Here is a 17405-nt window from a genome sequence, read left to right as displayed (position 1 = left end):
AGAGGATTAAAAAAGAAAAAAAGATAGGAAAATCCTCAAGACCATGCAGTCTGGTTTAAGTCTTTGCTTGATAGCAGGACATGCGAGTAGCTAAGAGCTCTATACTGTACATAGTTTGTGCTGGTTGCATAAATTTGGATGCTATAATGTCGATTACTGTGTTTTTTACAGAGTAGAACAGAATTGTAGTGTTGGGGATTTTTCCCTGTTTCCCTTCTTCCAGTTATGTCTTTTATTACAGTGCTACTTGATTGTTTTTGTACGAACTGAGGGGGCAGGAGCAGCTCCCTGGAAAGGAGGCTGATTTGAAAACATGATTGATAGTTTTCTGCAAGCAGCTTGCAAGTTGAGATACAGAACCCTATCGTCAGGACCACTAGACACATCTACAAGAAAGAAGATTACCGAGGTACTAACCTAATTTTTCTTTGTTTTCTTATAATCCGCAAGTTTCAACAAGGATTCAATGCGGCTTACAATACCTAGGGTGCTACAATTATATCAAAGCCATCAATACACAGTTAATCATCTTCAGAGAAAAAAGTTTGTCTTCAGAGTTTTCTTAAACTGATAATATGATTCAAACTCTGAAGTGAGAAGGTAGACTGTTCCAGATTTTGGGGCCCTGATACTACAAAGGTGGACTCAAGTAAATTTTTATGTTGAAAAATGAAGCAGAATGAAAATTTAACAGTACAGTTCTTGCACAAGTAAATAACTTGGAAATTATCATAGCAGAGATCAAACCACTGGAATTGAATCCATATAACAGTATTTTATGGACCAAACAAGCAATCTTAAATTACACTCTCTTTTTCACTAGCAGCCAAAGTAACTCGATAAATAAAGGGGTGACTATCTCAAATCTACAAAATACTAAAATCTTTCTAGCTGTAGTATTCTAAGGTATGGTCCTGCTGTTGTCTGTGGCTTAATTTTATTAAGAATTCACTTAACACAAGGAATAAAATATTACTGAAGTTTTTATATAGCCGTTTGCTGTGCATACTTGAATACATAACAATTTATAACGTTCAAAATTTTTTTCTGATTATTTTCTCATTTCCATGCTATGAGTTGCCATGTTTTCTTCAAGTATTACAAGTAATTTCACATAGGCAAGGATGTCTCAGGTAACATTTCACAGGTCTCTTGTACCCGATGCCATGTTTTTCATGCTCTTTGCTAATAGGACAATTCACCGAGGACATGTCCTTTAGAACTGCAAAATTAATATAGTAGTTTATGCATGATGAGAATCACTTTGTATCGAAGCACTGATTTATATATGAGTGGAATATTTTTTTGATTCCTTCCTTTGATAGCTCAAATTTACTTTGGCAAGTATTTAAGTGGTAGAGTATCTTTTATTTTCTCCTATAATACCCTATTAAGACTAATGTATCATATCCTGTCAATAAAGGCGGCTTGCTGAAATCTAGAAATTGATGGCAACAGCCAGGGATAGTTGTCAGCACTGAGCTAGTAGATAATAAGAATTTATGAAGGCATTTTGCACCACTAGCTTTAATTTACAGTATTCAAATGCACTTAAAAAAAAAAATAAAATAACTTTGAATGGACAATATGTTGCATTCACGCTTTAATAGCACATGTTTTGTAAACCAAAATGTAATTTATTTGTTTTGAGTTGCATATGAACATTAGGTCGCCAAAGATACGCTACTTAGGTTGACTATGATAGCTGTGTGAATGGAAAGAAGAATTAATGAAAACTTGAGGGTTTTCTCATTGTGCAGAGACAGAATAAAAGTGTTGTTTCTCCTTGCCAGGCAACACAAAAGCTGCTTGTTGCTGCTTCCACTGTTTCTGTGCAGCTGACATTAGTTCTGTTCATGCCATTGGCAAAATTATCAATACAGTAAGGCTTCAGTGTCAGAGCTTCCTGGTTCTTAAATTGATTTTTAATCTCCTTTTGAACATTATCTCCTACATTTGGTTTCTGGTATGCTTGATTTTGGCTGCTCAAAGTTCAATGATAGGAAAATATTTCTTCCAGCCTTCTATCCCTTTGAGCTGTCATTTTGAGAACTATTGTCCTCGGTTTACAATATTTTCCCATTTTGTCTTTGTTGCCTCCCCCATAATATAACCCAGTATAGCAGTAAACTGATGATTGAGAAATCAGAATGTGTGCCATTGCTAATGCTACTCTTTTGACCTGCTGAGAAATATTTTCCATTCCTGTTTACTAATTTTCATGTACTTTCACTGTATTCAAGTTTAAGGACTGTTATTTGTTCTTCTAAAATCTTAATAAAAATTTTGAACTAAGAAACAATACTTTATGTATCTCATGTCCTGAAAGGTCACTATATTCTACTTCTAGAAAAAAAAGACATTTGAGTCTTGAACCAATAGGTCATTCTCCTTAACTTGCGAGTTTGTAAAAGGCATTGTCTACCTTTTTTTCTTGACTCCGCCTCCTGTATCTCTGGGCTGTGCACCATCTTCTCAGAATTTTCCTTCTGCAAGTGAGTTGGAAGGTGTCTTTCTGATCTGCTCAGGTTTAGATTTTTTTCATTTTCGGGTCTTCATCTGAACTGTGAGGCTTGTGCTCCAGAGGTTCCTAGTTTGACTGGAACAGCTCTGCTTGGGAGAAGACACAGACTCTGGTCAGAAGTATGTAGCCAGAAGGGCAACCCTTTTACAGGGAAACTGCCTGGCCAGCCTTCCCCTAACACTTTTGTGGCTGGAGGACTGCTCCTCTGGGAGCATGGCTTTCTCCTGTTTTTTTACCGGCACTTGAGCACAGGTCGGTCCTGAGGGCTTTAGTGGATGCTTGCTATTTCCCCCCCCCCCCCAAGACATGTGAGAATGTGTGAGGGTCTGAGGTCTGAGGCTCGTTAAGAGTCTGACTGGCAGCCTGAAGAAATAAGCATTTGTGGTGGAATTTCATGCTTTTCTGACGTGGCATTCTTCTCCATTGTCCAGCTGCAATTTGAGCTAAAACAGGCACAACACCAGTACAACAGTGAGTACAGGTAAAGGTTATTGTAGCCTATGGGAGACACTGGGGTGGTCTCCAGAATGAAGTGTTAGAGGTTTCTGGGGCTGATATTTGAGTCCCCCACATAAAAAAAACACTTTGAATTTTCTGTGCTTTTATTTATCTCTCTCAGACCTTTTTTTGGCACTAAAACAAAGCTGTGTAGGCCATCTTGGATGTCCCAATTTGATTTTAAAAACCTCTATCTGCCTCAAAACACTTCAATTTTGCTTAAAATCAATGAAGATGGACTCCTCAGGCTGTTTTAATGTGGATTCATAAATGCAATGTGTGGGAAAGCCACAAAGGGTCCTTAGTACATCCATTTATCATGATTTTGCTGCTTCATTTTTTATATAGAATTTTTAATGAAGTGATTTTATTTTGGACTCTTGCTTTCATCCTGGTTATTTGTGGCTTTCCCACTCCTTGCATTTTTGTTTTGACTTTTGTGATTTTCCACCCCTTTTGTTTTTCTGGTCTTAATGTTGATTCATACCAGATTTGTGCTGGATGGCTGACTGAGGAGCATCCATGTTCCAAATGCCATGGGGCTGTGAGGGTGGCTTGGGCACTGGGCTTAGCCCCTTCTAGTCACTCTAGAGCAGGGGTGTCAAAGTCCCTCCTCGAGGGCCGGAATCCAGTCGGGTTTTCTGGATTTCCCCAATGAATATGCATTGAAAGCAGTGCATGCAAATAGATCTCATGCAGATTCATTGGGGAAATCCTGAAAACCCGACTGGATTCTGGCCCTCGAGGACCGACTTTGACACCTGTGCTCTAGAGCATCCCACTCATATGTGGCTCAGTTTGGAGGTCAAAAATCCCTCTGAAGCCCTCAAGTAGCAACTTGGTGGATTCGGCAGATGTGCAGATGCCTGCAAGGAGTCAAGGTGAGTTCCTGTAGGAGTCCTTGGGGCTCCTTGTTCAAGAGTTTACTCCAGATTTTGTGAGTTTAATGTTCACAGCCTAGTTAAATTAGAGTGCTGCAGGCACCATCTGGGACCACACCGGCGATTGTGCAAGAATCATCAGCAGGACACAGAGGGCCAGTCAGTGAAAAATTGGGAGGAATGGGGATCAGAGTCAATGTCCTTAATACCCCAGTCTGAATCCTCAATCTTGGAGAATGCATGGCCTCAGACAAGGGCCACCAGCCAGGAGTTTGTGGTAGCCCTTGATCAAGGGGAAGACCTGACGATGTGCCACCTTTTAAAGCTAGTGGCATTGCTAGAGATAATTATAATATCCTTGTGGGAATTAAAGCTTGAGCCCCCACAGACTTATGAGGCTCAGATTTCAGTTATGAGCAGTTCTAAGGCTCAAACCACATTTTTTTGTTTTGCATCCAGATATTGCCAAGATGCTGTCAGAGCTTTGGGAGATTCCTGAAGGCCCCTTGCAAGTTGCTATGACTATGAAAAAGCTGCATCCAGTGGCTCAAGATTTTCAGCAACTGTTTATCTTGCCTAAAGTGGATTTGCTATTAGCCCAAGTGACTAAATGTACTTTGCTGCCTAGTGAAGGTGGAGTAACTTTAACGGATGCGCAAGACCACAGAATGGATTTCGGCCTCGGCAGGTAATTTGAGGACCTGACCTTGGGGTCTAAAGGCAGCGGCTGCAACTTTTGTTGCACATACCTGCCATAACAGATTGTGTCAAGCCTTGTTGGCGGAGGGGGGATGAATTATGTGGCAGATGCTCTATATGATATTTTCAGAGTTATGAGCAAGTTTTCTACTTAGTCTCCACCCTTAGAATGCTCTGGATCAAACAATGGGTGGGAGATTGGTGTCCAAGGTTATTTTGAGCAGGTGTCTGTTCAAGGACCAAATGCTTTTTGTAAAAACAGTCTGGATGATTATATGGCCAGTGTGATAGATCGTCACCTGAAGCAGTGGTGTTCCAAGGGGGGGGGGGGGACGTAGATACACGCTGGGTGCATACCATAAGGGGGTGCTTCCGGGGTCAGCATTCTGATCTCATAACTTCCCCTTTTGGCAGTGGCATTCTTCACAACTGGCTGCTCTCCTGTTGGGTCATGCCTTCGCGGAAGCAGGAAGTAGACAAGCTGGCAGAGAGAAAGGCCCAGCGCCAGCAAATCAATGAGTTGTGAAGGATGCCAGACATGAGAGAGAGAACTGCCCATTGGGTTAGGGGGGTGGAGTAGAGAAATGCTGCACTCGATTGAAGGGAGGGAGGGGAGTTAAGAAAGAAAGTAATCCAGTTGGAGGGGAGGGAGAAGGAAGGGAAGGGAGAGGAGAGAGTGATGCCAGACCATGGGAATGGAGGGAGGGAGAGATAGGAAAAAGAGGAGATGCTAGAACATTCTCCAGCAACAAATTCCATAGTTTAATTACACATGTAAAGAAATATTTTCTTAGGATTGTTTTAAAATAGTTTCATTGCATACCCCCTAGTCCAGGGATGGGAAACTCTGATCCTCGAGGGCCAAAATCCAGTCGGGTTTTCAGGATTTCCCCAATGAATATGCATGAGATCTATCTGCATGCACTGCTTTCAATGCATATTCATTGGGGAAATCCTGAAAACCCGACTGGATTCCGGCCCTCGAGGACCAGAGTTGCCTACCCCTGCCCTAGTCCTAATATTTTTGGAAAGCGTAAACAAGTGATTCACATGTACCCTTTCCACTCCACTCAGTATTTTATAGATCTCTATCATATCACCCCTGAGCTGTCTCTTATCCAAACTGAAGAGCCCCAGCTGCTTTAGCCTCTCCTCATAGGGAAGTCGTCCCAAACCTTTTATTATTTTCGTTGCCCTTCTCTGTACCTTTTCTAATTCCACGGTATCTTTTTTGAGATATAGCGACCAGAATTACCCATAGTAGTCGAGATCCGATTGTATCATAGAGTGATACAAAATCATTATAACATTTTTATCTTTGTTTTCCATTCCTTTCCTGATAATTCCTAATTGCCGTACATTGAGCCGAGGGTTTCAACGTATCCTCAGCAATGACACCTAGATCCAACCCTGCATAATGTAGCTATAGTTCAGATTACTCTTTCCCACATATATCACTTTGCACTTGGTCACATTAACCATCATCTGCCATTTTGATGCTCAGTCTCACAAGGTCCTCTTGAAATTTTTTGCAAGTCTTTTGTGATTTAACAATTTTGAACAACTTTGTGTCATCAGCAAATTTAATTTTCTTGCTAATTATTCTCATCTCTAAATCATTGATAAATATGTTAAAAAGCAGATGTCCCAGCACAGACCCCTGGGGAACCCTACTATTTACTCTTCTCCATTGAGAAATAAAATAAATAAACCTACGCTGTTTTCTGTCTTTCAACCAGTTCTTAATCCATAATAGGATATTACCTTCTCTCCCATGACTTTCTAATTTCCTCAGAAGTTTTTTGAAAATCCAAATACACAATATCAACTGGCTCACCTTTATCCACATGTTTATTCACCCATAAGAACATAAGCAGTGCCTCCGCCGGGTCAGACCATAGGTCCTTCCTGCCCGGCAGTCCGCTCCCGCGGAGGCCCAAACAGGTCACGACCTGTCTGAATCACCAGAAGAGGCTCCCTTGCCACCTTGGTTTCTCATTGAAGTCCTATCTTCCCATCGAAGTCCTAACCCTCCGGTCTTGCACATGCACGACCTGGTTGGGTTTCTATACTTATTACCTGGTTAGCTTTCTATACTTGTGTTACATCCCAGCTCCTCCCTCAGTATCCCACGATCCCTTTATCCCTCAGGAATCCGTCCAATCCCTGTTTGAATCCCTGTACCGTACTCTGCCTGATCACTTCCTCTGGTAGCGCATTCCAAGTGTCCACGACCCTTTGGGTGAAAAAAAACTTCCTTGCATTTGTTTTGAACCTATCTCCCTTCAGTTTCTCCGAATGCCCCCTCGTACTTGTTGTCCCCTTCAGTCTGAAGAATCTGTCCCTATCCACCCTCTCTATGCCCCTCATGATCTTGAAGGTCTCTATCATATCTCCCCTGAGCCTCCTTTTTTCCAGAGAGAAGAGCCCCAGCCTATCCAACCTCTAGGCGTATGGGCAGTGTTCCAGCCCTTTTACCAGTTTCGTTGCTCTCCTTTGGACTCTCTCAAGTACTGCCATGTCCTTCTTGAGGTGCGGCGACCAATACTGAACGCAGTATTCCAGATGTGGACGCACCATCGCTCGATACAATGGCATGATGACTTCCCGCGTCCTGGTTGTTATGCCCCTCTTTATGATGCCCAGCATCCTGTTGGCTTTTTTCGAGGCTGCTGCGCACTGTGCAGATGGCTTCAGTGATGCATCCACCAGCACACCCAAGTCTCTCTCAAGTCTGCTGCTCCCAACAATGCCCCCCCCCCCAATTTGTAGTTGAACAACGGGTTATTTTTCCCTATATGCATGACTTTGCATTTTTCCACGTTAAAGCGCATTTGCCATTTGTTTGCCCAGTCTTCCAGCTTGTCCAGGTCACTTTGCAGGTCCTCACACTCCTCCCTGGACCTAACTCTGCCGCACAGTTTGGTATCGTCTGCAAATTTTATAACCTCGCACTTTGCCTCCTTTTCCAGGTCATTGATAAATATGTTGAAGAGTAACGGCCCCAGCACCCCTTCAAAGAAATGCAGTAGATTGGTGAGGCAAGATTTCCCTTGACTAAAACCATGTTGGCTTTTTCTCATTAATCCTTGCTTATGTATATGTTCTGTCATTTTGATCTTTATAATAGTCTCTACCATTTTGCCCAGCACCGCCGTCAAACTCGCTGGTCTATAATCTCCAAGATCACTTCTGGAACCCTTTTTAAAAAATCATCATCATGTTGGCCACCCTCCGATACTATGCTGGATTTTTAAGAAAAATTACAAATTACTAACAATAGCTCTACAAGTTCATTTTTCAATTCTATCAGCACTCTGGGATGTAAACTATTTGGTCTAGGTGATTTGCTACTGTTCAGTTTGTCAAATTGACTAATTACATCTTCCAATGTTACAGAGAATTGTTTGAATCGTTCTGATTCATCAGAACTGAATTCCATTTATGGTACTGGTAACTCCACTACATCTTCCTCGGTGAAGATGAAGCAAAGAATTAATTCAATCTCTCTGCTATGGCCTTGTCTTCCCTTGGTCATCTAGTGGTTCAACTAATTCTCTTCCTGGCTCCTGACTTCTTGCTTTTAATATACCTAAAAAAGTTTTTACTGGATCAGTGGCATGGAATGCTGCTACTGTTTGGGTTTTTGCCAGATACTGACTTGGATTGGCCTTCCTGAAGACAGGATGCTGGGCTAAATGGATCATTGGCCTGACCCAGTAAGGCTATTCTAAAACAAAAAAAAATGGAGACACTGTATTCAGTCATAACTTTGGTGATTCCGGGGAAGTTTCTTGCCTCTCTAGATTTGTCAGAAACTTGCTTACTTATTCCAATATTTCCGGCTCACAAGCAGTTCCTGAGATTCCATGTAATGGAGAGCCATTTCCAGTTCTTGGTGCTCCCATTCAGGCTGTCAACGGTTCATTGCACCTTTACCAAGGTGATGGTCATTGTCACAGTGCACCTACTCAGAGCTGGGATCCAGCTGCATCCATACTAGATCGACTGGTTTATTGGAGCCCTGTCCAAACATGAGGGAGAGTCAACAGTAGCACAAGCTGTCCTCTGCTGCAGGACCTTGGTTGGATTATCAACTTTCAGAAAAGTCACTTGGAGCCCATACACTCCCTAGAATGCTTGGGAATTTGCTTCAACATGGCAGAAGGCTGTGAGGTTGTGTTTTTTGGGTTTTGTTGTTGTTGTTTTTTTGCCAGAGACAAGCAAACTGAAACTAAGATGCCAGATTTTGGAGAATTGGGCGATGCCAGCTCCCATAGTTTGGCACTATCTGCAGGTGCTGGGATCAATGGTGTCCTCTCATCTATGTCCTCTCCATGAAACACTGTTATCTAGGGCAGTGGTCTCTGCAGAGAATCTACCTGTGGACACCAGCATAGAGAATGACACGGTGGCGGTTTACCCGCGGCCACCGCATTTTAGCCGCGGGTCACCCGCCGAAAACGGGGAAGAAAACTAGCAGTCGCTGCGGTGACGGGGACAAGGCCATTCACCGCCCGCGGGGCGGTTAATGGTCTTGTCCCCGCAGTGAGGCATGAAGGATCACACGGTCCCCGCAGCTCACACCCGCCTGCCCAATCGATTCTACTGTTTAGCCAGCTCTCTCCCTTCTCCTCACCTTAGTTTGTAGATTTTCTTTTTCGGCGACCCGCACGCTATCAGAGAGCCGCGCACCCGCTTCTGCTCAGTTTCGATCTTCTGCTCTGATGCAACCGGAAACAGGAAGTTGCAGCAGAGCAGAAGATTCAACACTGAGCAGAAGCGGGTGCGCGGCTCTCTGATAGCGTGCGGGTCGCCGAAAAAGAAAATTTACAAACTAAGGTGAGGAGAAGGGAGAGAGCTGGCTAAACACTAGGATCGATTGGGCAGGCAGGTAGTGGCTGCGGGGACCGTGCGATCGCTAGTGTTCCCGGCTCAAATTGGAAGGAGGGAGTGAAAGGGAAAAGGATTCTGGGCCAAGGGGATGAAGACAGAAAGAAAAACCCACAGCAGGAAAGAAAGGGAAGGACAGGCAGGTGAGCCAGATGCTAGAAGCAGGGGGGGGGGAAGAAAGAGGGAAAAAAGCTAGATGGGGTTGAAAAGAAGAGACACACTGCTATGGAAGAGGAAGATAGGGAAATCTGGACACAGGAAGGTAACAGAAAGAGGGGAAATTATGTGCATGGGGCATAGGGACAGAGACATAAAGGGGACATGCCATGGGGATGGTATATGGACACAGGGGGGGCAATGACAGATACATAGGGGAGATATTAGAAATGGAGAAAATAGGAGCACAGAAGCGAGATGGTTTGTGGGGATGGGACAGGGACCGAGCTTGCAGGCTCCAGTGGCTTGCACAAATTACATTGTAACGTGCCATGAAAATAAGAGGAAGGAAGGTAGATAGGCCACGCGAGAGGAGCTGAAGGGTAGTAGAAAGGAACAGATGGTAAAGGAGGGAGGGAAGGGTGGTGGTGGAAAGGAATAGAACAGACATTGAAGGAGGGTGGAGAGGAACAGACCCCGAAGGGAAATGTGGAAGACAGAGTGGGAAGAAGACAGATGCCAGACTATGCGGGAGCGGAGGGAAGAAGATGGGTGCTAGACCAATTGGGGGGGGGGTTAAGGGAGAGGCACAGTAACAGCAAATGGAAGACGCAGAGAGAAGACACACAGTGGATGGAAGGAATTCAATGAGAAGATGTGGAAGCAGAAACCAGACAACAAAGGTAGAAAAAAAAATTATATTTATTTATTTATTTTTTGCTTTAGGATAAAATAGTATATTAGTTGTGTTGATAAAAATTTATAAATAAAGCCCTGCCAGCTGAACATCTCTTTCTCTAGTTCAGCAGCAGGAACTTTGATTTATAAGAAAGGAATAAGCTAAATATTACAGTACTAAGGCTTATATGGATGCAGCGGGGACGGTGACGGGGTGGTGAATGGGATGGCAGTGGCGGTGACGGGGCGGTGAAAGGGATGACGGTGACGGGGCGGTGAAGGGAACGGCGGTGACGGGGCGGTGCAGAGGATGGTGGGCCGGTGACGGGGCGGTGACGGGGACAGATTTTTTCCCCGTGTCATTCTCTACACCAGCAGGATGACAGAAGAGCGTCAGAGTTTGCATTGGTGGCTCCTGCCAGAATAGTTAAAAAAAGATTTGCCTCTTTGCATGTTCTCTTGGGTGATCCTAATGACATGCCAGCATTTACAGCTGGGGGGGGGACACGGCAACATCACAAGGGTCACCCAGTTCAGGGCCAAGAATCACTCGTGCAGAGGAAGTAGTCGATCAATTGCTAGGAGCTGCAAGCAATTCATCTGGACCTACAGACAGAGAACTCCTGGAAGGCAAAGCAGTCAGTGTTTTCTTGGAAAATGGCACAGCAGTGGCCTATGTCAACAAGCAGGAAAGCACTAAGTGTGCGCCATTGAAACTGGAGGCCCAGTTGTTGTTTTGCTGGGCAGAAGTCCACCTGCAAGCTCTATCAGCAGAGCACATATTGAGAGTGAACAATGTACAGGCCAGCTATCTCAGCTGACAGACCCTAGACTCGGGGGAGTGGTCTATGTCTCAGAGGACCTTTGACAATGGGGGGCATCCAACATTCGATTTGATGACATTGGCAGTCTACAAAAAAAAAAGTTTCTCAATTCTTTAGCCAAAGATTCAAGCCTGGAAGAGCCGGCATGGACGCTCTAGACAACAGTGCCCAAAGCAAGGGCTGTTGTACATTTTTCCCCCGTGGCTCATGGTGGGCCAGGTCATATGAAGAATAGCGAACCATACAGGATTGGTAGTCCTGGTTGCTTTGGTACGCGGATCTAGTTCGTCTGTAGAGGGACAAGTGTCTCAAACTGTCACTGCATCTGACTCGACTCTCGCAGGGTCTGGTTACCCTGGAGGATCTGGAATACTTTAGGCTTCTGGCATGGATCTTAGGGACATGATTACCATGGAAGAGCTTCTCGGATATGGTTATTACTACCCTCCTCAGATCTAAGAAATCAGCGTCTGTCAGAAGATGTGCTAGGGAGAATAGATTGTGAACCTGCTGGTACAGACAGGGAAAATAAATGCTTCAGTACCTGAATAAATTCATGTAAACCGTTCTGAGCTCTCTTGGGAAAAGATATAGCAAAATGAATGAATGACTGTGGAGCTGGTGAAGGCTCCCGTGTCAGTGGTCCTAACGTTTCTCCTGGATGGTCTCCAGAGGGGTTTGGCCATTGATTCCCTCAAAGTAAAAGTGACGAGACTCATTGTTTTAGGGATTGAGTAGAAAATATTTAGTTGTCGCCAAATTTTTGAAGGAAGCATTGCAGCTGCATCCTCCTCTGTGACAGCCATTCCTGATGTGGAATTCCAGAGCTACAAGCTCTGTCATGTAGAGAGCCTTTCCTGAGGTTTACAGAGGCAGAGGTCTCCCACTGCACGGTCCCTTCCTTCTGCCAAAGTGGTCTTGGACTGTCCCATAAATCAGGAAGTCTGACTGCCCATGTTCTTTCCCATGGATTTGCATAAAAAAAGGGAAGACAAAAGTTTTGGTGTTGCTGGATGTTAGGAGAGTTCTTCTCTGTTAGCTGAAGATGACAAATGATTTTCACCTCTCAGATCAACTTTTTGTGTCAACGAGCCCTAGCCTAGCTGCCTGGGAATGGCAGCCTCTAAGGTTTTATAGTTCCAGGTGGATTCATGCAGCTATTAGTTCAGCGTATATTGGGTGTAGTAAACTACCATCGATCACTTTGAGAGCACACTTTACAAGGGGTGTGACTTCTTAATGGGTGGAGTCTCAGGCAGTGTTGCCTGAGAAAATTTGTAGGGCGGCTACATACTTTCATAAACTCTCATACTTTCATAAACTTCTACAGAGTGGAGGTGGCAGCATGATAGGACGCCACGTTTGGGTCCTTGGTGCCCATAGCAGGCTCATCTGCCCCACCTTAGACTCAGGGGACTTCTTTGGTATGTCCCACTAGTTCCAGACTTATATGCCTTTTGCACTTGAAGGAAAGATTAGGCTCTTACTTTGATAATCTCTAGTAGAAAGGCATATGAGACTTGAAGGCCCACATTGTCAGTTGTTTGCTGGCTTAGAAATGTATGTATTTCTGGATGTTGGTGTCTGTTGGCAGATGGATCTGAAGAGTACTGATTGATCTCTCTGTTCCAATGAGAAAAGTAAGCGAGCTACATAAGTGTTAGTGCTAGTTTCACTCAGGTAGGTGGCTTATTCATTTTTATCTTATTCTCAGTTATAATTGTATTGACATTGATTTGTTGCCTTTTAACTTGCAGATCAGAACAGAATTCATTGGTTGGGGAGTACTCCATTTCCTACCTCCTTATCTCTCTAATAGAAATTGTGAATTGCTTTGATACGAACTGAGGAGATGGGGCACAGTCCAGAGATGCAGGAGGCGGAACCAAGAGAAAGGTAGATGATGCTTTCTACAAACTGATTCGACTCAAGCCTTTCTACTAGAAAGAAGATTATTGAGGTAAAAACCTAATTTCCCCTTGAGCTATTTGCTGAGTTCTGGCTAAGCCAAAAAGCAGAAGCCTAAGCCAGTAAGTGAATTATTTCTCATTGGACAGAATAATTTGAATAGTATTTATCACTAGGTTTTTGGGGACTTTTTTTAGCATAAGTATCATACATTTTTAAATTCTGATTAGCATTTTGTGAATGTATAACTTTACTATGAGTTGATTGAAGATGTTTTTACACACTGTGCTCCATAGTAAAACTACTTCTGTGCTGTTCTTAGTTCCAGAGCTGGTTCAGAGACCCCATGAAGGTCCAGGAGAAATGGGGAAGCCTGTTCTCATTTCTAAAGAGAATCAAGAAAAGATGAAAGAAATGTTTAAAATCAATCAGTTCAATTTAATGGCAAGTGAGATGATAGCACTCAACAGATCTTTACCTGATGTCAGATTAGAAGGGTAGGTACCTTGCATGATTAGTTCATTTTATTTTATTTTTGGAGACTGTTTTAGTAGCAAATGTTGTTATGAATGTATGAGTATTCTTTTTAGTAGTGTGATAATAGGCAGCATTTAAAAGCAAAAGAATGAAATTAAGTAAATTTAGTAGAAGTTTACATTAAAAGGTTGTGCTACAAATATCTTGTAAGGCTGTAAGATAATGGTAACCATGTATGAATTTCAAGGGATACAAAAAAGGAAAAGAAACTTCTAAGCAAAAAAGTATTCTTGCTTGGAAGTCCTGTTGTAACTCATGCATTGATAACCAAGGCTTATATGAGAAAATGAGAAATTAAGGAATTTGTTTACTAAAGTTATGAAAGTTATTGTTTCTTAGTTGCACAAATTAAAAAGCCCTTGTAGTAACTATTGGGAGCAGACATTTTAATACATGTTAAGTGTTCCAGTAGACTGGTTGCAACAGTACTATTGGCAAGACACTAAAGGGCAGCTGCATTACCCCCTACTTCCCACCAAAGTCCCTGGTGTATAGCATGGAGCTGGAGTGATCACTAGCCACTCCTACTCTGCCGAGCATCTGAGTTCAAAATGGCACCTCTTACACCTAGCAGTAGTCTTGCAGTACTACTTTTGAGGTGTGCACCATATTTGGTAGATTGACCCCTTTATTTTGCAGCTTAACCATGACTTATTGGGAAGCATAACTGTTTTGTAATGAACTTTCATTGAATACTATGTTGGCAAAATCTGTTTGAATGCCAGCTTTGCTACTACTTAGAATAATTTTCTTCACTAGCTCAGTTCAAGATAGAGAAAATTTTTTTTGCCCAAAAGGAACACACACTCAATCTGTATTATCTATATTTTTTCAATCATAATTTGTTATTACAAATGCATCTGTGCTGTATTTATATTTTTACCAAAGCATAGTAAAGTATCATGCTTTCTGTCTTCCATGGGGTTTTCAGGCTAGCCCTAATGAATATGCATGAGAGAGATTTGCATATAATGGAAGTGACAGGCATGCAAAACTGCTCCATGCATATTCCTTAGGGCTATCCCAAAATCCCGATTGACCTGGTGGTCCTCCAGGACAGGGTTGGGAACCACTGTGCTAGACCACCCTTTCAACTATCAAAAACCCAGCAGTATGGTTTACATTCTAAACAGTGTAACTGATACATTATAGTAAAGGCAAAACACATTCCTTTTCATTCTACGAGACCAGTCTTAATTGAATGGGTTACACCTCCCCGCCAGCAGATGGAGGCAGAGGATGCTGAACTTTCAGTGACATCACTAGAATAATGCATTCTTGTAACTTGCCAGTATTCTATGGCTCCAGCAGATGGTGCAGATAAATTAGTGCAACAGAATTTGATTTGTTTTATTTGCTTAATATACTGCTTAACATAAGTTTTAAAGCAGTTTACACTAAAATAAAAACAATTTACAATAAACATAATGTACAGCATAATATTTAAAATAAAATCTTCTAGTATCATTTATAACATTTAAATACCTACGTGCATGAGGCGAATCTTTCCTTTGAAAGGAAGCTCTGGAATGAGAGGGCATAGGAGGAAGTTAAGAGGTGTTAGGCTCCAAATAGTCATGCATTTCCATAAGCTTTCATAAAAAGCCATTTTTACAACTTTGTAAAAGCTTACATAACTACTATTGTCGGTGATCCCCTTTGGTAAAGGTCTAGCATAACAAAATATTTTCTGGCTAACGTCAATTTAATCACAATCTGTGAAGGATTTGGAAGAGATGCATAATTAAGAACATAAGAATAGCCGTACTGGGTCAGACCAATGGTCCATCTAGCCCAGTATCCTGTTTCCACAGTGGCAAATCCAAGTCACAAGTGCTTGGCAAAAATCCAAATAGTAGCAACATTCCATGATACTGATCTAGGGCAAGTAGCCGCTTCTCCCATGTCTGACTTAATAGCAGACTTTGGACTTTTCCTCCTGGAACTTATCCAAACCTTTTTTAAACCCAGCAAAACTAGCTGCTGTTACCACATCCTCCAGCAATGAGTTTCAGAACTTAACTATTTGCTGACTGAAAAAATATTTCCTCTTATTCATTTTAAGAGTATTACTATGTAACTTCACTCGGAGAATAGTTAAGCTCTGGAAAGTGTTGCCAAAAGATGCGGTAAGAACGGTTAACACAGCTGGTTTTAAAAAAGGTTTGGACAAATTCCTGGTGGAAAAGTCCATAGCCTGCTATTGAGACAGACATGGGGAAAACCATTGTTTGTCTTGGATCGGTAGGATGGAATGTTGCTACTATTTGGGTTTTTGCCAGGTAGTTGTGAATGGGAGTGGCACCGTAAAGACAGGTTAGATCAGTGGTCTCAAACTCGCGGCCCGGGGACCACATGCGGCCCGCTAGGTACTATTTTGAGGTCCTCTGTATGTTTATCATAATCACAAAGTAAAATAAAACAATTTCTTGATCATATATCTCTTTAGCTATAAATTACAAAATTATTATTAAGACTTAGCCAAAAGGAAAGATTTATAAACTATAAAGAATTTTACCTCATGCAAAATTGTCATTTCTTTAATAAGACATTAACTATTTTTTCTGTGGCCCTCCAAGTACCTACAAATCCAAAATGTGGCCCTGCAAATGATTTGAGTTTGAGACCACTGGGTTAGATGGACTAGATGGACCATTGGTCTGACCCAGCAAGGCTATTCTTAAAAAGCCATGTTGGAGGAGAAATATGTATTTGTTCAGCATCCCCAATTATTCTGAAATGTTGGTGCCAGGTTTGTTCTGCCAAGAACTAGTCACTTCCACTACGGACTTTCCACCAGGAGCTTGTCCAAACCTTTTTTTTTTTTTAAACTAGCTACATTGGGGGGGTCATGTGATGCCATGCGATGCCATGCACTTGAACGGATGTGCCTCTGCACAGCTCCGGGCCATGCCATCTTGATTCTGCTTTAAAACCCTGATTTTTTTTTTTTTTTTTTTAATTGTGCAAATTCTATCTCACATACTGGTGCTCCTCTGATACTTTCCAGCACGTGGGGAGCTTCCTGTAGGAAAGCTTGCTGAGCGCTATGACTGCTAAATCGCAGCGTGACACAGAAAAGTGAGGCAGATTGACTCCAAGATGGCGGAGGGCCACGAGGTACCCATGTTCACCATACAAGAGGCCGCCATACAAGAACTCGCTAAGTCTATTTTTGTTATGGGGGATCGGCTGGCTAAGATTCAAACCTTTATGGAAGATTTCAGAGAGAGCCTGGAGACCCATGCGGGCCGCCTCTAACGGGTCGAGGATCGAGTTGCCCAGCAAGAGAATCAAGTGGCTAATTTTGAGGAGCCACTAAAATGATCCCCCTGGAGCGGCTCGACGATCAGGAGAATCGGAGCCGCAGGAACAATCTCTGCTTCATTGGGCTGCCCAACTCTATCAGAGATGTCGACCTCCGCTCCTGTCAAGAGGGCTGGCAGCCCAGGAGTCTGGAGACTCGGGAGAGCGCATCTATATTGAACGGGTGCACCGTATCGTCCCCAGGAGGGACAACGAGCAGTGACCGCGTCCAGTCATCGCTCGTTTTCTAAACTTTGCTGTCAAGGAGCGAGTTTTTGCCCGGTACCGCAGAGGACACGGCTTTACCTACGAAGAACTTCTCACCTCAAGTCTCCTCTCGGCGGAGAGTGATGGCACCTCACTGTAGCACGCCAGGGCTCGGATCTCCTATAACAACAGGGTCTTCTATTTTGATACACCACAGGACATGGAGCGCTACATTCACGATCTACCGGTGCCCCCGCGTGAGAATCAAGGTGTTGCCTGAGCTTTCTCCTGCAG

General features: G+C 43.1%; 1 protein-coding gene across 2 annotated transcripts in view; it reads left to right on the top strand.

Moving 5' to 3' along the window:
* GALNT1 (polypeptide N-acetylgalactosaminyltransferase 1) overlaps positions 1-17405 on the top strand; it is a 173538-nt gene that overhangs the window by 55234 nt on the left and 100899 nt on the right. Inside the window, exons 1-2 of one of the 2 annotated variants that reach the window (XM_033930621.1) lie at positions 4431-4591; positions 13384-13558. In XM_033930621.1, coding sequence (XP_033786512.1) covers positions 4555-4591; positions 13384-13558 — 212 coding nt within the window. In that variant the 5' untranslated portion in view covers positions 4431-4554. Of the gene's footprint in view, positions 1-4430; positions 4592-13383; positions 13559-17405 lie in introns of those variants that run through there. The other variant, XM_033930620.1, reaches the window with a different exon arrangement.

The sequence above is a fragment of the Geotrypetes seraphini genome, chromosome 2 (genome assembly GCF_902459505.1).
Source record: "Geotrypetes seraphini chromosome 2, aGeoSer1.1, whole genome shotgun sequence".
NCBI lineage: Eukaryota > Metazoa > Chordata > Amphibia > Gymnophiona > Dermophiidae > Geotrypetes > Geotrypetes seraphini.
Note: the sequence above shows the minus strand (reverse complement) of the source record. Positions and strands in the feature narration are given on the sequence as shown.